General features: G+C 46.7%; 2 protein-coding genes across 2 annotated transcripts in view; one reads left to right on the top strand and one right to left on the bottom strand.

Moving 5' to 3' along the window:
- Positions 1–25,228, bottom strand: part of Cyfip2 (cytoplasmic FMR1 interacting protein 2) — a 115,366-nt gene that overhangs the window by 25,643 nt on the left and 64,495 nt on the right. Inside the window, exons 22-25 of the mRNA XM_028777730.1 lie at positions 21,185–21,384; positions 18,588–18,675; positions 2,509–2,652; positions 990–1,080 (exon numbers count right to left, since the gene is read on the bottom strand). Coding sequence (XP_028633563.1) covers positions 990–1,080; positions 2,509–2,652; positions 18,588–18,675; positions 21,185–21,384 — 523 coding nt within the window. The remainder of the gene's footprint in view (positions 1–989; positions 1,081–2,508; positions 2,653–18,587; positions 18,676–21,184; positions 21,385–25,228) is intronic.
- On the top strand, positions 15,858–16,538 carry Fndc9 (fibronectin type III domain containing 9). The gene has a single exon (XM_028777731.1). It carries the CDS (start codon positions 15,858–15,860, stop codon positions 16,536–16,538), a length of 681 nt encoding a protein of 226 aa, XP_028633564.1.

Genomic DNA, 25,228 nt, shown 5'->3' with positions numbered 1-25,228 from the left:
TACTAGACAAAGCTCAGGAGGCTGACACAAATTATTTGGGGCAAAATAAAACACACCCATAATTCCAAATGGAAGAGCTGTGGCCCATCTGTCTCTTCAAAAGGGATATGAATTTTTAATGGGAAGATTATTATTTATAGGTATTATATATATTTATGGAGTTAGGTATTGACCTATAATATCTCAGTTATTACTCATCATATTACCTAGGCATTATCATCCTTTTTCAGATGAGGTTCAGAGAGGGTAAGTAACACCCCCATAGTCACACAGCCAGGAAGTGGAGAAGCTAGACTTGAACCCCAGAGCCTCTAGTCTCAGCCTCTTGTTCTAAATCACACAAGTAGAAACACCAAATGTATAACTTCTATCTATCTCATATTGAGTGGTTAAAACAAATGCCCATTTCCAGCCTCAGTTTATCTATGCCATCCTGGGGTACCTGCCTCCTCTAAATAGGAAAATAGGAAGGCCTGCTAGAGGTGCTGAAGACCAAATATGTAAAGCCTTTCCTTCACTGTCTAAACCAGTGGCTCTCAGCCTTCCTAATGCTGCAACCCTGTAACACAGTTCTTCACGTTGTGGTGACCCCCAACCGTACATTCCGTTTGTTGCTACTTCATAACTGTAATTTTTCTACTGCTATAAATTGGAATGTACATATCTGTGTTTTACAATGGTCTTAGGAGATACCCGTGAAAGGGTCATGTGACCCACAAGAGGTCATGACCCACAGGACGAGAACCACTGGTTTAAATGCTTTTATACTTGCAGTCTAACTCCAGCTGGCCAGCAGTCCAGTGGGCATCCTCAGAGGATCACTACCCGTTCCTGACACAGGATGACACCACTGCTCAAGCAATTAAAGGCTAACCAGTCAGTGGCAAGCACAGCCAAAGATGTCAGCTACCTGGCAGTTCAGAGACTGACACCAGGAGGAGGCAGAACCCTGCCCTACCTCAGGTGAGGATTCCTTTCCATTCACTCACCTGGAGAGCCGTACTCGTGCCGCGGCAAACGGCATATTTTAGGCATCACCTCTATGAGCGTCTTCACGTACTGCAGAATGGTGCCTTGGAGCTGCAAGGTAAGAGTACAGGTGACTGAGCTGGCGTGGGCTAGCCCACTGCCATTCCTTGTCCCTCTGGAGTACTGAATGTAGGGCACAGTGGGGTGCCAGGTTACAGTTGAGACTTGTGGGCTGAATAGTTAAAAGAGGAAGAATATCCCCCCTGTCTTTATAGTAAAAAAGTAGACTTTACGACGGATATGGGATGGGCTGTTTTCAGGGCTGGGGATGCTGACGATATGAGATTAAATGTAATGTGGGCAGGAAGCAGTGGAGATAAATGCACATAATCTAATGTAGGCATGGAAAAAAATCACAGCACATTCCTCCTACTTGTTCCCAAGACATCTTTAATTGATTACAACATCTTCCTCATTCCCAAGACATCTTTAATCGATTACAACATCTTCCTGTTTTACTCTGAGCTTGGCATGACAGTCCTTAATGACCTATAGCTTCTCAGGGTTGTTTCCCAAGAGCCAGACTGAGTGAGCGAGTTTGGTTTATTCTGTATATGGCTGGTTATAAGTTAATTTCTCTCCAGGGGCTCAGATTGCCAGGGAAGTCTTGTTTCCATGTTTTGGCCCTGTTTCAGTGGCACTGCAGGGAACTAAATGAAGGTTCAGATGGCCATACTTGGGGCACACACAGAACGCTGGTAAAGGGGTACAGAACCCCCTTACAGCCAATGTAACATTGGTTGCCGTGGTCAGCAAGAAATCCCAAGGCCACAATGTATGGTGATTGATTAGAGATGTTGCCATGTTTATGAAAAAAAGCTTGTTCGTTTTAAAGGGTTTCATGTAGTCTAAGATGGCCTCAAACTTACATGTAGCTGTGTTGGGATTACAGGTTGGTACCACCATAGCAACCAGCTCTATGGGGATACCAAGGATTGAACCAAGGACTTTGTGAATATCAGGTAAGCATGATACCGACTGAGCTACACACCCAGCCCATCATCCTCAATCAGGAGCGCATAGCTGGGCAGAATGAATACTGATTTGGCTTTGAATGTCAAAATCAGGATTTCTCAGTTCAATCAGCAAAAACAAGGAGTGAGTTCTGAGCCACAAATGGGGAGATCAAGGTATAGCTCAGAGGGGATAGAGAGACAGTTCAGTGGTTGAAAGCACTTGCTACTTTTACTAAAGCATCCAAACCAGTGGCTCACAAATGCTTGGAACTCCGGTTTTGGGGGGAAATCCACCGCCCTCTTCTGATGTCTGTGGGTACTGCATGATATACATATAGGCAATTACACATACGTATGCATAAATAAAAATAGAAGCTATTTAAAAGGAGATGTAAAGAAATACATGAGAAGATATATAGGAACCACCAAGACATAAGGACCAAGAACTTCCCGGGGTGACATCAATTGGCAGAGCTGTACCCAGCTACTGAATATCTGCAGCAGCACCCAAGTCTTGCCTTACCAAGCTCTTGACGATTTTCAGCAGTTCCTCCATGACCACGGCGATGCCCTGGTAGCCCAACAGTCTGCAGATGGTCTTGAAGTGAGGGGGCCCCACGAAGTTCCGGTAGGAGCTATAGATGTGGCTGTAGGCAATGTTGAGGGGCTGGGAACAGAGGTTTATACAACATAAGTGAGAGAAGCCCTGATGGATGCTCGAGGGGCTTCCTGCAGGTGCTTTGCTGCTACCAGGGTTCCCTCCCTGAGACCTCTTAAACACCTCTGCAAGTTCTGGAGTGAGATGTGGCCAGTGAGTACAGATGGAGCAAACGTCAGTAGTTTGTTGGAGAAGCTGCTGCCCAGTGGAAGAAGGGTAAGGGACTCCCAGGTAAATATCAAGAATACAAGGAAGCCTGCCACCTCTAACTGTCCACAGACAAATGGAAGCTTCTCTGTATCAAGCCGTGGTCTGGGATAAAGTGACTGCCTTTCTCCCAGAGGTGATCTGGTATCTAGGGATTGAATGTGAGATAGACAGACTGGGCAGCTGACTGACCATTGCCTTCTCTGCTCTTGGCCATTTCCATCTATGAGCTGAGGGGTTTGGTGATGGCTAGCCCTGGGAGTCAGGAGATTTGTGTCTGACAATGCAGGAAGATCAGCGGGCTTTTTGAGCCTTGCTTTCCTATTCTGTGAAGGATGGGTATTGGGTTACATCATCAGAGTCAAAATGTTCAGAGCAGCTCTCCACAGATGTCACAGGTACTCATATGCAGAATACACACAGTAGAGCTGCTAGGCTGGGTCCTGGTGGGGGACCCAGAGCTCTGGCCTTGGGCCATCACCATCCTATGGACCCTGAGGGAAACTCTAACGGAATCAGACAGAGTTTAAGAGACCTTTCTGAGCTGGGTGTGGTGGTATGCACCTACAATCCTATTACTTAGGTAGTTGAGGCTGGAGGATTGTGAATTCAAGACCAGCTTGGGCTACATAGTGAAATCCTGTTTGCCTAGCATGAATGGGCTCTGGGTTCTATCCCAGCACAGTTGCTGAAGACACATACCTGTCTGCCTGAGAGTGTGTGGCCAAAAAATCAAGTCCTAGACTGGTGTTTGTGAAAGGCTGCTACCTGGCAAGCAGTCATACCGTGCTCTGTGGGGCTTACCTGTGTATTTTCATCCAATGCACACAACAAGTGAATGTGATTTGTAACTCTCTTAGTCCCATTTCACAGAAGAGGCAACTAAGACCTGCTTGTTCAAGGTCACACAGTCCCTGAGTGACTAAGCTCAGACTTGAAGCAGGTATGGCTGACTCCGACATCTATGCACTTGCCTCTCTCTCTGTTTTTGGAGTTGAAATAATCTTCTTACATAGTCAATTTCTTTCTTATTAAAATCTTGTGCACAGCATGTCAGTATGAGAAGGCTGCGCCCGATACTCTATTAGCTGACGGTCTCTGTTAGTTGGTTAGTTAGACATTCTACGAGAATTAAATGGAAAGCATTGTAATACATGTGGAGGCATGCAAGAGGCATACACTCCCTCTTGAGTCATCGGGGAAGATTGAATTAGGTTCAGCCTGCACTCTGAGTTTAGTATGCTTTGTTATCCATGAGTTATCCTAACCATCACAGAGTGAGCATCCCGGTTTTTAGATTCTTTCACATTCAGGATATGTGAAGATGGGAGCACAGTTAGTGTTCCCATCAGTAATCTGGATGCATGCTAAACTGGAACACCCACTGAGCATGTCTAGTGAACTCATCCCTGCACACAGAGAGTCATGAAGCATGAGAAAGAACAGCATTCTGCACCGAGGACCTGGATCTATTGCAGCAAACTGCCTAAACTTGGGAAAGGGCATACAGCCTATGTCATCTCTAAATGTGTGGAGTGGTTTCTGTAGGGAGAGAAATCTCTGAGTATGGTGTCCACTGACTCCTGAAAGTGTGCAGGCTGTGACAGTCTGAACCCTGAGTCAGGTCATGTGATGTGATGTGCAGACTAAACCTATCTCAGTGCTTCTATAACCAGCAATGTTCTCCAGCAAGCCTGCGGAGAGGACAGTGAAGCACACACGCAATGCTAGGAGGTGTGATCTGGTTCAGGTCCCATCACCACAGCCTTATTCTGTATTCTTCTGGCTCCTTCAGAGTGGAGGAGCACAGTGGCAGAACAGGCTTGACGGGAAGGAGCAGGGACCTTTCAAGGGAGATGGAGAAGCACTTCATCTTGCCTGGGTGGCTTGATAAAGTTGTTAAGACTCAGGAAACCATGACCTGTGCAAGGATGGACCTGCTGCTGTGTCCCTCTGCAATTTACACACGGAACTCCTAACCCCCAAATGCATGAAGAGCTGGAGGCTGTGAGTGGGTAGAGAGTCCTGGGGGATGGGACTCAGTGTCTCGATAAGAAAAGACATGTAAGCTTGCTCCCTCTCTATGTCATATAATAGGATACCCATTTGCAGACCAGACCTAGATCTGCCAGCACCCTATTCTATGATCTTGAACTAGGACTTTCCAGGCTCAAGAGCCATAAGCAATAAGTACTTGTTATTTCAGTCACCCAGTCTATGGTATTCTTGTTATTACAGCCCAAACAAAGCCAAGCACATTTTACTATATATAATTATATCCCTACATGAAAGTAACAAAACCCCCACTTTTTATACCATAGACTAACTTACTTACTTTTCAAAGATTAAAATGCAGAATGATGCTTTGAATTTTCTCCTGAAGCTTTCAGATACTAGAGGACAATGTTTTGGCATGCTTGTGGCCAGGGAGACATGTGACAAAGTTCTCACCTCATCCCAAGAGTCCCCTCACTCACACTCAGACTAGGGATTCTGGGCTTTTCCTATGATCCCAGGAAAGTACATCATCCTAAATCTCCAAAGATTCCATGAAAGGAATTTCTGCCCCTGCACAGTTAGGGGTGTTTCAGATGGATATGTGGGAGGGTAGCTGTGATGGTTTGTATATGCTGGGCCCAGGGAGTGGCACTATTAGAAGGTGTGGCCCTACTGGAGTAGGTATGGCCCTGTTGGAGTAGGTTTGTCACTGTGGGTGTGGGCTTTAAGACCTTCATCCTAGCTGCCTGGAAGTCAGTATTCTGCTAGCTGCCTTCAGATGAAGATGTAGAACTCTCAGCAACTCCTGCATCATGCTTGCCTGGATGCTGCCATGATCCCACCTTGATGACCATGGACAGAACCTCTGAACCAGTAAGTCAGCCCCAATTAAATGTTGTCCTTATAAGAGTTGCCTCAGTCATGGTGTCTGTTCACAGCAGTGAAACCCTAACAAAGACAGTAGTGGTGATGGCAATCAGCTTTTTGTTTTGTTCTATCTGATTCTCTATTTTCATACCCTGAGACTTCCCGATGGGCCCTAGGGTAAGCACAGTCTCAGCTAGGTTCAAATCCCAGGATCCTTGTTTATTATTATTCTGTGAGACAGACTTTTGCTGCGTAGCTCTGGCTTCCCTGGTATTCACTATGCAGCCCATATTGGCCTTGAATGTACAGCATATTCTCCTGCAGAGCCCAAATTTACTAGTTGGATGTACTTGAAAAAATTATTTTCAACCCTTGGTTTCTTCTAAGAAGATGGTACTTTAAGTTTAACAGGTAAGATATGCAAATTAGTAAGCAAGATGCTTACTTAGCCTCTGGAAGCACCAGTGGAAATCATTGATCTTACTTCAGCTGATGAAGACTAAGAAACTACAGTGTCTTGCTCAGCCCTCTCCCCTGAGAAACTATGGCCACAGTGGTGATTCTCTTAATATGGACAAGTTCAATACATGAGGTATAATTTCATATGACATAGTGTGTATCTCGAAGGGGATAGGACAGAAAACAGAGCTGGGAGCAGCTGACAGAACACTCCTTCAAATGCAGATTTTGTTCCACATTCAAACCATCACAGAAGTAAGCACTGCCCAGGGTACGTGGGCAGCCCTCACCCTGGAGGGGAGGCTGGGACAGAGGTGCTTGGCCACTCCCTTCCAACGTGCCACCCCCACTGCTCTCTTTGTAGGAGCTTGTCCTTTTTAGCCATCCCCTAAGCCTCCTTCCTCCCCCCAAGATCTCCCAGTGCCAAGCACCTCCTAGCAGCTCAAAGAAAACAGACTTTCAGGTATATGGAGACTGTTTAGCAGGCCTTCCCAGTTTTAGGCAGAAGGGAAACACTTTGGAATTATCTTACCACACTAGGGTTAAACAAAATGCCACACACTTCCCCAAAGCCACTTGGTGCACTTAGGAGGTCTCTGGTGCCAATCCTATGTCATATTGATGGGAAGCTTATGCTGCAGAAGAGCCAGCATGAAGACTTCCATCCCACCTCCTAAATGAACAAGCTCCCCACCCCATCCCCAAATCCACCACACGCATGCAACAGGAAACGCACACATGAAGAACAGAACATGCACACACACACACACTTGAAGGGCACCCCTCTGACCTGCTGGCTCAGCAGGAGGCTGGGCCCTATTGAGAAAATGTGGGAATAGGGGAGCCTGGGCATTTTCTGACGTTCAGCAAAGAAAAAACAGGAATGCAGTGTGACTTGGGACTCTGGACATTCGCCACTCTCACAGCAAACCGTCTCCACTCACTGCTTACTGACTTACGACGGCTGTCTGATGGGAGACTGACTAGATACCATGTAGACCATGTGAAATCCGATTTGTTTAAACTTAGACCAAGAAATAAACTAGCACAGGTTACAGTTTCTGAAAAAGCAAATGGCATTTTTCTTTACGTTTCATTTTATGTGTTATCCTATGTATGTATGTATGTATATGTATGATGTGCTAGCACAAGTCCATGGTGAGCATGTGGGAGATCAGAGGGTGACTTCTAGGGGTCAGTTTTGAACTTAGGTCATCAGGGTTACACAGCAGGAGCCTTCACCCACTAGGTCATCACGATGGCCTACCTACAAGACTTTAAGAAAAAAAAAAAGGCTGAGCTTGGTCTGGGGTGGGACAGTGCTCTTAAGTATCATAGGTAAATAACTTCTAAACCAAAACAGAACCAAACAAAAACAACCTTGGGGAAAATATACCCAATGTAACAGTCACTACTGCACCAGTTGTGATGGCTCAGGCCTGTGATTCCAGCACTTCTGAGTTGGGAGCAGGGGTGTTAGGAGTATAAGGCCAATCTATGGGAGACTCCAGCCCCACACATCCAAAACAAACCCAAACAAACCTAACACTGACCAACTGCACCTCCATCTCTCACCAGATAGTGGGCATCGCCAGCCACTCCAAACAGTGACCTCTATTATATGGCTAACCCAATTTGTATACATTGCATCTCTGCTCTCTGGAATCACACTTACTGTTTTCAGAGATCCCAAACCCCTTTCTTTATAGATGGTTGTGAGCCACCATGTGGTTGCTTGGAATTGAACTCAGGACCTCTGGAAGAGCAGCCAGTGCTCTTAACCTCTGAGCCATCTCTCCAGCCTCCAAACCCCTTTCTTTATAATTGGCACTCATTTGATGATACACAGACACACAATGGCGTCCTGCTTCTTGATAAGAGTATTTTTGTTTTGTTTTTTTCCAGACAGCCTCACTATGTATCCCTGGCTGGCTTTGAACTCTCTATGAACACCACACTGACATTAAAATCACAGCAGACCAGCCTTCTTTTGCCTCCTGACTGTTAGGGTTAAAGGTGTGTATTAATACACCCACATCTTCCACCTTGTAACTCCTTCACGCTGCCCAGTAGATTTTCTGTGGCCACCATAAGAAATGACTACAAACCCAGTATCTTGAAACATTTTGGTGGCCACAAATCCAAAATTAGCAGTTCTGTCCCCACTAAGGTTTAGCTTATCCACATTCCTCCCAAAGACTCCAGCAGAGACTCTGTCGCTCTCTTCTGCAAGGTGCTAGGACCCTTGTTTTGTGACCACATCTCGCCTAGCTTCTCAGTCTCCCTATCACATCCTTCTGCTAGGGCATTCTCTTGTAAGGCTACCTGTGATGCTTCAGAGCTCACCCTGACAATGCAGGCTCCTCTGCCTGTCTTAAGATCTCCCATTAATCACACCTGCAAAGACTTTGTTCTATAACAGTAAGAGTTCCAGGATGAGGACTGTCTGCCTGTGGGAACCACAATTAGCTGTGACAGCTGGCGAGACAACACCATCTCCATTTAGAATAGGAGATCCAGAGTCCATGTGGAGACAAACAGGTGCAGCTATAATCATAAAAGCCTTGATGGGGGAAGCCATGCTGTGGAGTCCAGGGACACCAGGGAGGGGAGATGACTGTGCCCGTGTGAGGCTTTTTGATAATTTTATCACCTGGGCTAGTTGGTGTCAATGCCCTAGCTCAGTTAAGGTGAGATGTGTTGATACCCAGTTGGCTGGAGAGGCTTGGACCCTCTGGACCATGATCTAATGGGGATGTGGTGGAAGAGCTGGATGGAGGTCCTATAATCATGCCCATGGCTGAGACAGAGGAAGTGTATAGCTAGTGATGAGCGTGCTAACAAAAGGAAACGCCAACAGTTTCTAAAAGCTGGGCTATTGGGAAGTGATTAAAAGAGCGAATGATCTGTGCTGACATCTGTATCATTTTCAAGACAGGTCCATGATATTGTAGAGTGCAGGGAAGAGAAATTTAAAGCATCCGTTCATATATTCGCTTTGATGACATCCTCCTGTGTTCTGAGGCAGGTGTACTCAGACTCCAGAGCACAGGATGTTCAGAAGAGAAAATGCTTGCTGGCGGGTCCCCCAGTGAGCTGCTGTTTCCCACAGTTTCCTCAGTTACTCTCAGGCAACTGCATGTTCTCTGCAGGGGCTCTCAGCTCTTTGCTCCTCCGTATCTTTCTGGAATCCACTGTGCCTTGTCTTGTCCCTCTACCTCTCAGGATATGAGAACATCAAGGAAAGCAGGTAGGGGTAAGATAGAGACCCAGATGCAAGCAGTGGCACTGGCCATCGGGGGCCAATCAGGAGCCCAGACTCTGTGACCACTTGGCCTAGGCTTGAAGCACTGTTGTCCTGTAATCTGGCTCCGTGAGAGTCTGGTCAGCTGCTGACTTTCCGTCTCTGCTGTGTTTGGTAATGATAGAAAGACTCATCCTGTCATGTGAATACATAGAAGAAAAGTACCAGGGAAAGTGTACCATGTGATCCCGGGGTTATTTCTGAGTTGTGTGATACCTATGTTCTCGAACCTATGTTCATTCATTTATGCCCAAGTGATGCATCAGAAAATTAAAACCAACAGTGCTGATTTAAGGGGGAGAAGTAAGGCAGTGCATGCAATTGGTAGTGTGAATCTTGCTTTTGAGGGCCTCAAGACACAGCTGCAAGTAGCACAGAGAATAGTTTTGGCCCAATGACATTTTCCTAATAGCATGAACTACTGTTTCCAAGCCCAGCTTGTTACAGACATGGATGCGTTCATCAATACCATAAAACAGGCACTGCCGACATCCCTGCTGTATCGTTGAGTAAAGCAAGGCACAAGAGAGGGAGGGAATGTGTCAAAGGCCACACAGCCAGAATTTGCCTCTGAGGTGGATATCCTAAAGAAGTGTTTCTCAACCTGTAGGTCACAACAGCGTATGCATATCAGATCCCCTGCATATCAGATACTTATATTACAATTCATAACAGTAGCAAAATTACAGTTATGAAGTAGCAATGAAAATAATTTTATGGTTGGACATCATCACAACATGAGGAACTGTATTAAAGGGTTACAGCATCAGGGAGGTTGAGAACCACTGTCCTAAAGCCTGCTGCTTGGGTACTACACCTCTCCCAAGTATCAAACCTAGCTCGGGGATAGAGGTATACCCTCAGGTCATTTCTTCACTACCAGTAGGAGCCAGGGACCCTCATTCAAGGTTGATTCACTCTTGAGAGGAATTTGTCCCTGATACACATATCGCTGAAAGCTTTACTGGCTCATTATGGGTAATACCAGAGTCGGGGACTCTGTCTCCAGCCCAGCCACTTAGCAGACATCAAGCCTGAAGCATGCCATGTCTTCTCTTGACATTTGGTTTCACTGTTTTTGAGACAGCCTGGCATAGCCGAGGATGGCCGGCAACTTCTGATCCCTTTCCTTCCACCTCTGGAGTGCTGATTACAGCCATGAGCCAGCACATCTGCTACATGAAAGGCTGGGGACTAGCCCCAGCAGGCTAGGCAAGCATCCTATCAGTTGAGCTACATCCCTAATCCCTTCATTTTGCTGGGCCTCATGTTCTCTGAGTCCCTTAGTTCTTCAAATGAAGAACCTATGGGAGCAGATGCCACCCTGGAGCATTAAAAACAGACTCCCACTCTGTGGAGAAAGGATGGAGTTTTGCTGCATCCCTTCTCAGGCTAACTCTGGTATTTTTGTTTCCCTCAAAATAACCTTTGAAAGGACACCTGCAAACAGCAGTGCTGACCCTTTTGTAGAGAGAGGATGCCCTGCGGGGTATCACCATCGGCATTTGAGAAGGGACTTGCTGTGAGCTTGCCTACAGCAGGTTTAAAACAGGCTCCTGGTAAGAGTAAATGCCAAGAGAAGACCAAGAGCACCTGTCTGTTCAAGAACATCGTGCACCCTGGGACTCCATGCCTCCAGAGCCCCTTGCCCTGGCTGTGGTGACTCACCAGGCAGCTTCTTCTGGCTTTTTGATGGCCACTGATGTGTTTTATCAAGTGACCTTCATAGCTTGACTTGGATGCTTTGTCCAAGAACCAAGGAGGAAGCTGACTTTTAAAAATATATTTTATCTTTGACTGATGCATAGTCATTGTATGTATTTATGGGATACAGAGTGACATTCTATTCAGCGCATACAGATTGCAGTGATGCCTGACATATCCATGACCTCAGACATTTATGTATTGAGGACATTCAAAATCCTCCCTATTGTTACTCTGAAACAATAAACTGCTGTCAATCACAGCTGTTCTGCCACGTTATAGAGAGATAGAAGTTACTCCTTCTATTTAGCTGCACCTTCCCTACTTTACCTCCGTTTCCTACTCTCTCTGGGCTCATGGGACCACTGCTTTCTTTGAAATTAACTTTTTAGTTCCCACAAAGATGGAAGCAAATATGTACATCTCTCTGAGGTCCATGATATCCAGGCACTAAAAGGCAAGGGCATGAAAGTGTGTGTGTGTGTGTGTGTGTGTGTGTGTATGTTTGTACGTATGTATGTATGTATGTATGTATGTATGTATGTATAATGCATGTATGTATGTATTACATAAAATCCAAATCTAGGGCTCCAAGGTGAAGCATTTACCATGTAGTTGTGAGGGCTGGGTTTAGATCTCTAGCAGACGGGATCCCATTGTAAATGCTGGGCAAACATGGCCTGTGTGTAATCCCAGCACACAGGAGGCTGAGGCAGGATCCCCAGGGCAAGCCGGCTAGTTTAGATCAGTGAAATCAGTGAGCTCTAGGTTCCAGTAAGAGGTAAGAAACTGTGCTTCAATAGGTTAAGTGGACAGTGATTAAGGAAGTCATCTAATATCCACTATCAGCTTCTGGCATCCACATGGACACACACATATTCACATGTGTGCGCGTGTGCATACACACACACACAATTCAGAGCTCATCCCACCCACCATTCAGATGTGTTCAGGCTCTTGTACAGACGATGGTGAGATATTCTTGTAATGTTGAAGAGACCAGGAAGAGATTCGGGACAAACAGAAAGAGTCAGGAATCCTCAGAGAAAAGGCAGATGGGATCCCATCTGCCCCAAGAACACTAACCAGTTTCCATTTCTCACGTCAGCTTCAGGTGGCTGACTGGCAAGCAGCTGCTCATATGTCTGTGTTGAGAACTCTACAGCTGAGTGTGAGCCCAACCAGGAGAGCCCTGCTGAAATTCCTAGAATGCTGTGACAAACTGGCACAAATATGGCAGCTCAAAAGTGACAGAAAGCCTTCTCGCACAGTTCGGTAGACAGGAAGCCTGAAATCAGTAGGCTTGCAGGACTGCCCCTTGTCCCCTCCCCCCACCCTGTCCCCCATTTCTCATGGTCATTGGCTTAAGGATCCATTGCTCCCACTCCTGCCTCTGCCTCCACATGGCCTCCTCTTATGTGTCTCCATGGGTTCAAACCTTCTCCTTTCTCTTAGAAACACTCCAGACAATAGATCTGATCAAGGATGATTTCATCTCGAGACCCTTGACTAATTACCACCCACAAAGACTCTCCTTCCAAACGAGGCGTGTCCTAAAGTTGATGCTGAGGAGCCGCCACTCAACCCAGTTCTAGGGATACAATGGCCGAGCAATCTCGGCAAGAGTACAGGTATTTGAAATGTTGGTAGCCACGTTTTCTCCGTGAGGTGTTCAAAGCTTTATAGATGAAGGAACTGGGATCCAGACAATAAAAGAATCTAGCCCAGAACCATAATGCAGAGGCAATGCAGGAAATGAGAAGAAGGAAGGGGGTCTAGAGGTAGTGGAGGAGTCACAGGGAGATGTGGGTAGGAAAGGATGGGGATGAGTTTGCAGTTCGATGTGGAACTGAAGGGCATCTTTGCATTGGAAACCACTATCCACAGATCAAGATGGAATAAGAAAATTATCACTAGTCAGCCTGCGAGACGGCTTAGCAGTAAACCCCTCACCTCAAGGAGCCTCAGGATCTGAGTTCGATCCCCAGAATCCACATAAAAAATGCCAGGGTTAGGGGTGAGCATTTGTATTTTGAGAGCTTACAAAGCTCACTGGCCAGCCAGCCTTAGTGGAATTCCAGGCTGATGAGAAACTCTGTTTCAAACAGAAAGTAGACAGCTCTGGAGAAATGACACTTAAGGCTGCCTTCTGATCTCTACATAAGTTTAACATGTATACATGTACCTAAACACACACACACACACATACACAGAGAGAGAGAGAGAGAGAGAGAGAGAGAGAGAGAGAGAGAGAGAGAGGTGGGTGGGGGGAGAACAAGCCTACTACAGAGAAAATTCAGAAGCACCAAAAAGAATATGCTATCCTGGGGATCATCCTGAAGAATACTGCCCATTTTTGGCTGAAGGAACCACAAAGCTCCTTTCACTGGCAGAAGCGACGCAGACTGGTCCCTGAAAGCGTTGTGCGTAGATGCCTGCTGGTTGCCATGGTGAATGATGCTGATCTGAAGAATGAATAATGTGAGCGTTGGGGGCGACAGTGGGATTACTCAGTGGTGCGAGAGAGACATCAAGGAGAGCCTGGTGCGGAGGAGGGAGAAGCACATCATCCCGGATCTGGTCCACTCTGTCTCAAAGGGGAGAAATCTAAACCAGATACACTGCGAGCATCAGGTAAGAGACATGGAGGCTGTCTTGGAAATAAAAATGGCTTTTCTTTTCACACTCTGCCTGGAGAGGGGCCAGGCTGTGGGAACTGGATAACTAAAAAAACGAGAAGAGTTTAAAAACAGAAGACAGGGAGAAAAATAAATACGGGGAGATGGATTTGTCTCCTGAACTGAAGATGCTGTGGAAGCATCCTCAGTAAAAGCTTCTAAAAATGTCTGCTGCAGGGAACCCAGGCGATAAGACAGCCAGCAGCAGAGGGGAGGCAAACAGAAGGGAAGGTATGTGTATAAGAACAGGAATCCCAATTACCCTGATGGGAGGGTTTTACAGAGCACGGTGCCTGGGTATTACAGGGTATGAATTCCACCCCCTTTATTGTGGTTGGAAGTGTGTTTGTTGGGCGTTTAGGTCCCTGGGTGGGGAGGTGGGCATGTATCAAGAGATCCGAGGGAGAGTAAATCAGTTTCCTTCCAACAGCCATCCCTGGAAGGGTCTGCACACACCTGTCTCATCTTTTGCATTTCTCATTTACTGGGTGGAAATTCCCAGCCACATGGAAAGGAGTAATCTGCTTTCTCAAGCATTTCACTGCCTTTAGAGATGAAAACCAAGGATTGAAAAATGACTTCGTGCTGTTACATTTTTTCCCCTGGCTCACCTACCCTAACAACACAAACATAAAACCAGAAATCAGTTTGGCTTAATATTCACTTTGGGCTAAAAGTGCCCATTTGTGCCATTTCAGTCTGCTGCAGCATCTGCACTTTTGGCTGGGGACGGAGAAGAAGGCAGAGGGAGACCAGAGGGATATATAGAACCTGGCTACCCTTGTCTAGATTTTTGATCTGGGGACATTCAGGAGAGCTTTCTCTCTCTCAGAATGAAAGAAAAACCAAAAACCTTGATACTCTCTCTTACCAAAGCCGAAAGGCTTATAGTCTGAGCAGGACTCATCTGCCATACAGCCAACCAGGACACCTCATTAGCAATAATTACTAATAGTAATTAATTGATGATAATAATAACAGTCTATTACTAAATTCAGTGGCTTTGCATTGAAATACAGTTGCTAAGCAGGTAAGATCTCTCTCTTCCTGTGAGCTGATATTCCAGGCCGCTCATTGAGAAGACAGGAATGGAGTCTGCTATTGTGTGAGAAGCTATCTAACACTGCCTGGATCCAACAACTGCTGACTTGCTGTGGTTCTCAACCTGTGGGTCACAACCCCTTTTGGGGGGGGTCAAACGATCATTGGAAAACACAAATATTTACATTACAATTCATAATGGTAGCAAAATTACAGTTATGAAGTAGCAACAAAAAATAATGATTTGGTTGGAGGGTCACCACAACATGAGAAACTGTATTAAAGGGTTGCAGCATTAGGAAGGTTGAGAACTAGTGGGTTAGACAGTCACAAAAGTCACAATACTGTTGTTACTTTTAGAAGTCATGAGACTATTAGAAGTAAAGGTATCCTGGGAGCTCATGACTTTGACCTGGGGAACTAATTTCTTGTACCTTGGGTTTTGACAAAACAAAACACTAACAAAGCTTTGAGGTGGATCGCTGGTGGGGGGCGCCAGAGTGAACATAACTCAGAGTCAAAAAAAAAAAGCCACTGGGCAGAATGTTCTAGGCAACAGTTCACAGCATTCACAGCAGAGGCAGGCAGGCGGTCAGGACTGAGCTGAGAAGCGTAAGGTAGGCCCTCCGAGATTCCACAGAGTTCTCTTCACATTGCCTGTGTTTGTAAGGGCTGTGTCAGTAATGGATTTCAGCCTGGATGGGCTGTGGCCTGGACCATGTGGGTGCATCTTGAGCCTGAGGGCTACAAGCTTTGTCATGAGCCAGTCCTCATTCCTACCTGTATTCCGCCACTGGCTTGCTAGCTTACCCTCTGGACCTCCATTTTCTTTGGTCCATATAATGAAGTCAGTATCTATGGCCATTTCATGCACACAGACTGCAGCAGCTAGGATTATATCAAATACTGATGTAGGAGGATGTCATTCTTCACTGTGATTTGGTTCCAGAACCGGGATGAACATTGAGGTTGGGAACGTGTCTTATACAGGAGCCATCATCTCCTGGTCCTCCTCGGAGCCCTGCTTGGAGGACTATTACCGTATTATGTACAGGCCCAACTGGAACAGCATCTTCTCCGGCTATCTGCGCTATAGCTTCCATCACGAGGAGAAGGTGCCTCGAACCATCACTTCTGTGGCATTGGAACACCTCGCTCCCTCCACTCTCTACTTCCTCTGCATCAGCTGCAAGAAGGCTGCCTTCCCGTACAGTCACTACTGTACCATGTTCCACACCCTGGATAAGAGTCCGCTGGCTGCCAGGGGCTCCCTGGTGGACCCTCAAATTTCTCTTTGGGTGCTGATGGCCATCCTGCTGGCCTGCTTCACTGCTGTGCTGGCCTTCATCTGCCTCCAGTTCTGGTGCATCCGTTGTCATGAACCTCGGTGGTCTTACAGAGCTGGCCACATGGAGGAAGCCAATGGGTTGGTAAGATGGCCCGAGGAAACCCCAGCTTTTGATCAGAGGGAAGAAGACCTGCAGGGGTTCCCCCTGGAAGAACTGCCACGCAAGAACTCTGGGGCCAGAGCCGAAGCTGAACCAGAAGCTGAAGCCAGCCAAGATGTCTTAGATGTGGTGGCCTTAGCTAGAGAGGTTGGTGACCAACCAGCCATACTGCCTCACTATAGGGAGTGAGTAACGGTAAGGAGATGCCCATTTCCCAAGGCTTACAATGCTTTCCCATAGTGGGTCCTGTGTGAAAATTTGTGTATAGACCTCGCGCTTCTGTCCTCTCACATGTCACTGCTGTATAGATGCCACATGACAACTGTCTCCAATCTGGACAACACAGACCCTCAAGGTATGTCAGGGGCAAACAAGGCATTGTTTCAGTATTGTCCATTTGGAGGTCTAGTGAAGAACGGAAGACCCCATTTCAGTATTAAAGTCAACCAGGGCTGTGTGAGGGACAATAAGTGTAGCTAGACCTGAATCTGGCACAGTACTTGAAAGGAATGCTGGCTCAGAGGCGGACTGAGAGCCATGTTTTCCAGTCGTTCTTTGTAAAAGGTCTGAAGGCCCTGTTCTAACTTTCAGGCAATCACACACCATACCCTGCACCTCCAGGTTCATTAAGAAAAAAAAAGCCACAGACTGGCTTCTCACTATGTATCACTAACAATCAAGGCATTTTATTTAAATAGACCACAGCTTTAAAACATAGGCCCTTAGAAGACAGCTTTGTATTACCCCAGAAACAAAAATCCAGGCCCCTGATGTAAATAGAAGGGAACGGAAGAAAGAATAAATACACCATGCAAGAAAATATTAAGTTTGATGACTACCTGCTAGCAAATGACTCTGGGCTTAAGATGTGCTCTCTTGTGTTCGATATAAAGGGAGGCCAGGCAGTGCTGAAGAGACTAGCATTAACATTAACATAAATGTCTTCCTTTATGTAACATGAGGTTCGAAAGAGAACTGGGAAGGGAAGCGTGATGTTTAGCTTGTGACCCATGTCTCTGAGCCTCTTGAAATGACATCTGCAAGTTCTCCCCACTTCTCCCTCCCTCCCTTTTTTTTTTCTTCTGTATATGGGGGTACAGACTCATAACACAGTCTTGGCTGACTGGAACTTGCCACATAGACCAGACTGTCCTTGAACTCAGAGAAGTCCTGCTGCCTCAGTCCCTTCAGTGCTAGGACAGGCGAGTGCTACCACACTGGATGACAAGATTCTCTAGGTTTGAGAGAATTACCTTAAACAGTTTGACTTCTCTGGAGAAATCCCCCGTCCTCTCTAGCATCGTCCTCATACCCGGTAGGTGCCCAGCCAGAGCTTCTCTGGGTTGACCATACTTCTAAAGCTTTCCTGACCTCACACCATCATAGTCACCTCAGTTTATCTCTGCTTAGTTTGAAAATGGGATCAAAAGTAGCTGTTTTTGTTTGTTTGTTTGTTCTGTCAGCAAGAAAATCCTTTTTTTGGGGGTGGGTGGGTGGGAGACATGTTTCTTTGTTCCTTCCACATGAACCCCTAATTGTAAGGATTAAATTGTACATATTGCGACCTTAGTGGGACTTAGTGGAGATTATTCCCTATACAACTGTGGAAATGAGAGTATGGTTATGTCTCTTTATCCCCGATAGACACCAAGCATGTACAATCTAACCCATGTCTGGTCTACAAGGGGTATATACTAAAGGCCACTGAATGAATAGGCAGAAGGACTGAGGACTTAGAATGGATCCAGTGGGGACAATTACTTGGAATGAAGATGTGCACATGTGAGGAAAACAAAAGCCACCTGAGGTAGAGGAGACCTTCCTCTCAGAGGTAGTTCCAGACACCTCTAACGGCCTTCAAGCTCTATCTACAAAGCTCTTGTACTTGCAGAGCCCAGAATTCCAGAACTAGTAGACAATGTCATGATAAATCAATCAAGAAATGGGAGACACTGGGAAGCCACAAGGAGACTCCCCATGTACCCATTTACCCACCAACCTCAGCACGGTACTCACCCCTCACCTCAGCTCCTGCCCAGCTCCCTCCGGCCAGAGCTCTCTACCCCATCCCTGCTAGCCCTGAACCAATAAAGATGGATATACTTGCAATGGTTTCTGCCTGGCTCTCAATGCCCCTCTTGAATGACATACCCGTGGCTTGGCTTATTCTGGGAACACTTTTGCATTTGTCTTTTCTCATGCTGTCTGTCACAGGTGAGCTGGGACAGGACTGTTTACCTTGGATCCGTAGAGGTAATAAGGCTGGACGTTGGCGGGTTTATCCCGTTGTGGTTCTTGGGTGAAGGGGATGGCAGTTCGGACAAAACTAGAAGAAAAGAGACAGGGAAACAATTAAATGAATCCTATGACATCCTCCAAGGGACAGACAACAGCAGGAGCCCCACCCACCGACACCTGCAGCAGGTTCTGGAAGGCTGCCTACAAAGGAACCGGACTCTTCTGATTTCCCCTCCCCTTTGATTACTGTATGCTTTCCCATTCTTCTCAAAAAATGGGAAAACTTGGGTCCCAGGAGACACAAAGTCAGGGTGTGCTAGGTCTGAAGATGGCCTTCTTTGGGGCTCCATATGTCACCTCAAATTTAGTTTAGAAGCTGAGTTATTAAATTTCTGTAAAGGGCTAGGCAGAAAACCCTTCAGCTTTGCAAGCCAGATGTCTGTGTCATAAGGACTCAGCTCTGCCCTTGGGCATGAAAATGAAAACATCATAGACAACAGCACCCTAGTGAACATGGCTGAGTTCCAGTAGAATTGTGAATTTTAAATCATCTTCACATCATGACTATTGCTCTTCAGGTCTCCTCTAACTACCCACTAAAGATGGGGATGCTGGGCTGGGGAGGCCATGGGAGCATGGGGACCACAGCTGGGATCCCTAGATCCCATGTAACAATGCTCAGTAGCTGCACCCCTAGAACTGCAGCCTCAGAAAGTGGAAGATGGACTCAGAGGCTCCCCAGAGAAATCTGGCTCGGCAACCTAGCTGACCAGGCAAGCTCTGGGGTTGACTGAGAGAGCCTGTCTCAATGAAGGGGGAAGAGGATGATTCCAGTTATCAACTTGGGGCTTCCATGTGGGTGTTCTCATGCACATGCATGCACACCCACATACTTGTAAGCCCACACATATTCAAACATACATACATGCATACAACAACATACACAAATGGGGGACACAAGATTCCCCATCCAAAGAGATGGCACTATTGCCAGTATATGGGCTGTTCATAGCCAGTCTCAGGTCATGCACTGGTGTCATGGCTGGTGACAAGATAGGGTATACAGTTTGTGGCCAGGCTATAGTTTATAGCTCTGACTCAAAATGTGCTATAAAGTCGAGTCAAGTCAAGACAAGCTGAGCACGTCTTGCTCAATGCACAGATTCAGGTACATCTGTGAATATGGTCTTCTTGCTTCTTTCCATTCATCCAGTGTGGATTCAGTTCACACCACCCTGACCCAGGCTCCAGGGGCTCAAAGACTTCACCTGCACACACTTCCACCCATCCTTCTGTTCTTGCGTGGTTTGTGGATACAGGTGATATGGCTCTGTGTGAGGAAAGGATTAACTCTTATCTGTACTTCAGACCCTGCCCCAGAGCTTTGTGCTCCTTCCAGGAAGCAAGTTCCACTCGGCAAAGGGGCCTGTTTTATACACACATGTTCAGGTATGTGCATGACAGTGTGATCAGAGCACCATCCTTCATCAAACTCTCCCAGGCCCCGTGAACACATGGTGACCATACCATGGCCTAGGGAGTCTATGGCCTATCCCCACTTTACCTTCACAGCTGCTGTGGGGGTCTCTGCATGCATTACAGCCAGCAGGGAATGATCCAGGTCAGGTGAGAATGAAACACAGGTTCAACTCTATCTCAGTTACCTGACACTGGGTCAATAGTTTTGGACTCTGACACCAAGGGGCTTGTTTTTTTAAACACATGTAAACACAGTAAGACTTCTGGGGGGGGGGGGGAAGTTTCCTTGTCACAATTATCACAACAAAGCTTTAGGCAGGGCTACATCAACACTCCTTTGCAAAGTACATCTCTTTAGCAGAGCGCCTGTGACCTTTCCTACAAGAATGGGCTCTATTGATGGAGGAACAGCGATAAAGCTAAGAGCCCAGGAAGGAAGGGTGTGTACTACGTATAACAGCAGAACTCTTTTGCAAAGTACATGAGACCTCTTTCATGAGGATAAGTTGTACTGACTGAGCAACAATGCTCAGGATCCTGGGGGATTTGGTGAGGGCTGACTTTACAGCACAGCAATGCATACCAGGTATTACCATATCCATTCTCAGCCTTCTGGATGGAAAAGAGGTGTCGACTTCTTATATTGAAGTAACAAGCCTACAGGCTTAATAATTCTGGCTCTTCTAGTGCTTATCTGTGAGGCCGTGCCCTCTACAGGCTGCCTTTACCCTTCATCCACTTCTAACTCCCATAGCTTCCCATAACTCCCCAGCTTCTCGGTTAGGTAGGTTTGCCCATAATAGACTTCTGCTGTTTGCCTTACTTATTCCTGCTGATTCTTTACAACTCACCTCCTGCATCACTTTCTCAAAGGAGACAGCCTTCTCTGAGGTTTATATCTAGACTGGGTCAAGTTGGGTTAGAAGGCTCCAAGCAGCTGGAGGGTGTGAGGTTGTTCACCATGGCATTACTACCTCCAGCACAGAGCCTACACCCAGGAGCAGCTCCAGATAAACACTTGTCTGAAGGAAACAGAACTGCTAGGCCCATTTTGGAGGTAAATGGCCACAGCCTCTTTCCTGCCCTGCTTGGTACCCTGTGTACAGAGATTCCCTTACCGGTTTGTGGATCCATTATAGCAGTAGTTGGGAAGGAAGTCAAAGTTCAACTCCCAGAAGACATGCAGGGTGATGCGGCCATAGGGGGCAGACACGTTATGATTGGCTTCTCGGAACATGGCGTCGAAGCTGTCTAGCGTCATGTGCTTACAGAGGAGTCGGTGTGTGAGCCGGTTAATCTCTAGTAGCCACTCTAGCTCCTGACAGAGAGAACCCAAAGCTGCTAAAGAGTTTCAAGTAACACACACAGACATACAGACACTCAGACAGACAGACACACAGACACTGAACACTCCTTACATCTAGAGGAGACCTGTCTCAGGAAAACTTTGACCTCCTACATGAGGACTAGGACCCCCTTCAGTGGCATGGGACCATTTTCCTTTCTTCTGATACTCTTGGGTATCACTTCTGGTTGGGCTTCACTTCTTGCTGCTCTGCAGCTTGTCAATCATTGTTAGTCCAAAGAATCACAATTGAAATAGGGGGAAAAAGCTTAAGACACAAGAGAGGGAGGAGAGGCTACATGCAACCAGGAAGGGGACCTCTGAGCATGGGCAAGCCTCATTTGCAGCCCTTTGGGTAGAAAGCATGTTTGTATCTTTCTGATATCTTAATTGGTGAGGGAAAAGCCTGTCCCTCAGTGTCCTAAGTAATACTGTGACTGCATCTTGGTAGAGGCTATTTTTCTGACCTACGGAAAGTGTCAAGTAAATAGGAGCTACCACCTAGTTACGGTTAACTAGTCAGCTGAAGTATGACGCTTCCAGATGTTGGCAACATTGTATAGTTTAACTCAATTAGGACATTCTAATACTGTGTGTGCGCGTGCATGTCTGTGCATGCGTGTGCATGCGATTTAAATGTTCATCAAAGCCCTGTGAGGTATAACTGGTATTACTGTGAAGGCGAGAAACTTATCTTCAGATCCAGGAGCGAGGTACTGAGGAAACATTCTTAACCATGATCAAATTACCACTGGAATTTTTAAAGGAGGTATGTGTGTGTGTGTGTGTGTGTGTGTGTGTGTGTGTGTGTGTGTATGTGTGTCTGTCTGTCTGTGTGTATATGTCTGTGTAGAATGCTTCCTCTTTTGGACTGCAGGTCCCGAGTCACTGAGGAACCTGTAGTCTGTACTCCACCCCAGTGACCAGGAACTGTCATTGTGTCCTGTGTGTGGCAGAGGCTCTGATCATTTGTACTCCCACCTTGAGGCAGGGGGTGAGCTCGGAGTGCAGGTCGGCACAGAGCAGGACGCTGTACAGTTTGCTGGGAAATAAAGTGATAGAAACTTTTCTGGTTGGGGTTCACTTCTTGTTGCTCTGCAACTTGTCAATCATTATTATCCAAAAGAATCACAATCTCAATAGGAAGGGAAAAAAGCCTCAAGTTTTGGGACATCTGAGGCTGCTCTGGCCATGCTTTGGTGAGGCCAGCTTTGCACCATGGTGCCACTCTTCCTGTTACAGAGGAGAGAATGACAAGGTCAGAAGGCCAATAACATGCCCAAGGTCACACAAGGACAAGTGCCTGGGATGGCATTCTGGGTCTTTGGATTCCAAATCATGAGTCCTTGGTCTCTTTGATACAGCTGCCTGGAGAAACGCAAGAGGCTGGAGGTCCTTCGAAAGGGGAATATGATATACATTTTATATATGTATTCTATATATTTATATCTTTTTATATTCTCAAACCACATCGGCATAGTAGAGGCCAGCCTTCCCAGGGAGCTCAGTGGGTCACTAGCCACAAAAATTTGGCTCCTGTCTCATCAGCCACAAACCCCCCTCCCCTACCTGACAAGTCCACTTTGGTGGGGTCAAGGCCTCAGCTCACGCTTCCAACATTGCAGCTTGGGTACTCTGAAACTCAGACTGCACGGCTGTAAGCTGAGAGTGAGGGTTATAACTGCAAATGCTAACAGCAGTGGGGACAGGCAGGCCACAGATGGGAAACTAGATGTCATGGAGCCGGAGTCTTAGAGGATGGGTTATCGTGGCAGGCAGGGGACCCTATCATATAGTACTGGGCCTGGTGCTTTGACACTTATTCTGACTGTTGCCATGCTACAGTGGGCTAGGGATGACAGACCCTAGATGTTCTTAAAGGATGCTAAAACCTGGACTTCAACCATGGAGTGGCAGTCAGAAGAACTGTCACAGTCTCTGCACTGAGAAGTGAATGAACGGCTTCTGTCTCTTAGGGCAAGGCTGGTTCTGCTGTATCTCTGTTCCTATCTGCTGAGGACAGGTAATATGGTAAACGAACACTAACGGTAACTGCTAATGAGTTCACTTCTAAGGTCACTGAGCTCTTTTAGCATGCTGTGGTACCCTGTTTGGGGGAAGATAATGAGAGTTGGGGAACGAGCTCTGTCCTCTGGTTCTACGATTTTAAGTTCCATGAACTTGTGTTAGTGATACAAGGGTGGACAAACAGAGCCAGTGCTCAACTCTGCTGATGTGGGAACTGAGGCACAAAAGCAAAACGGGAAAATAAGACAGCCGGGTGTGTAATTTCAAAGAATGAGTGGCCAGAGAGTGGGGAAGGAGGAGAAAGAGGGGCTAGCCACACCAGAGCGACCACAGCTCTGAGAGGTCAGGGAGAGTCCAGCAGGCATCTGAGAATTAAACACAGCAGGGGCTGGTGGGGCTGCCAGTCAGGTGGGTCTGTGGGGCTCTGGGGATGACTAGGAGAGTTGGACCTGTTGACAGGAGTCTGTAGTCAGCCTGGCCATTGCTGCCATCTGGTGCTGTCCCAGCTCCTGGAATCTTATTCGAATGCTTCCAAATGTTACATGTTGACTCAAGATTTTGAGTTTACCAGGAGCCAAACAGCCCACAGGCTGCTTAGTCTTCGAGACTCCCTGCTCAACACACTTGCACAATGAGGTGACCAGCTCCCCCCAGGTCGCATGCGGTGACAAACACGAGGGGACTCCCACATTTTAGAACAGTTTTGAAGGTAGAAGGGAAAGGCACATTCCTCTGTTTGTTTCTGCCATTGCCAGGAGGCAGAGGCTGCTTAGCCAAGGCCCACAGGAACCATGCCTACCCACAGGGAGAGTGTCTCCCCAGGGGGTCTTTCCTAGACTTCCCAGGGAGAGGATCTAGGTAGGATCAGCTTCTCATCTGATTAAACAAGGGCTTACACTTTGAGTTTTCACTTTGTTCTAGCCAAGAGAACACTCAGTGTCTTCCAGGGAGTGGGAAGAGGCCAGGGACACCTGCCTCCTTCCCCCCACCCCCACCAGACATGCTCATCAGCAGAAAGCCAGAATACACAGATTTAAAAAAAGAGAAGAAACTCAAACTCCCACCCCTTGGGAGATAAGCACTGAGGACATTTTAACACTACAAAACTGCATTTCCCAAGATAGAGGCAGCCTAGTGATTTCAAGAATGTGAGCTATTCTGCAGTTTCTTGTAAGTGATGCAAGACTCAGGTGAGTGATTGGGTCACATCCTGCTAACAGATGCTGTAGATATCCCCCCCCCCCCCCACCGCAGGAGAACACTCCAGCCCTATAGTCCTTTCTCTCTCCCTCCTTTTCTTTCTTACTTTTTTTTAAGGCTATTACTTATTAAGTGTTTACCAACTACAAAGACCAATTCCAAATTCTTTCCAGACGAGTTCCTACTGCATCCTTCTAATGAGTCTCTGAAATGGACTCTAAGGTGTCCTTCACTTTGGAGGTAGGAAACAGGCTTGGTGAAGATGTATAACTTGTTCAAGATGACAGAGCTAGTAACGGCCAGGGACAGGACTGGGAGGACGAGTCTGTGGGACTCTGGTGTCTTACTTCAATGCACTTTATGCCACCTCTTGGAGAGAAGACTGACAGGGAGAAATTCCAGCTGTTGTTTTCTGGAAGGTGCAAGTTTATTCCTGACTGGGCAAATGAACTGGCTGAAAACTCTATGGGGCATGAAGACACGAGGTGGTGTTCAAAACCATTCAGCATTTCAAGATGGAGATAAAGCAGAACAAACAACCCACTGTAGAGCCCTTCTGGGCCTTCAATTCCCACATTCCCTTCAAGTG

This window comes from Grammomys surdaster, unplaced genomic scaffold, assembly GCF_004785775.1.
Source record: "Grammomys surdaster isolate TR1022 unplaced genomic scaffold, NIH_TR_1.0 313, whole genome shotgun sequence".
Classification (NCBI taxonomy): domain Eukaryota; kingdom Metazoa; phylum Chordata; class Mammalia; order Rodentia; family Muridae; genus Grammomys; species Grammomys surdaster.
This window is presented reverse-complemented; position numbering and strand designations above follow the sequence as displayed.

Bases quoted from the DNA above. Each gene is read 5' to 3' on its own strand.
- Fndc9 (XM_028777731.1), top strand. From the start codon at position 15,858: ATGAACATTGAGGTTGGGAACGTGTCTTATACAGGAGCCATCATCTCC.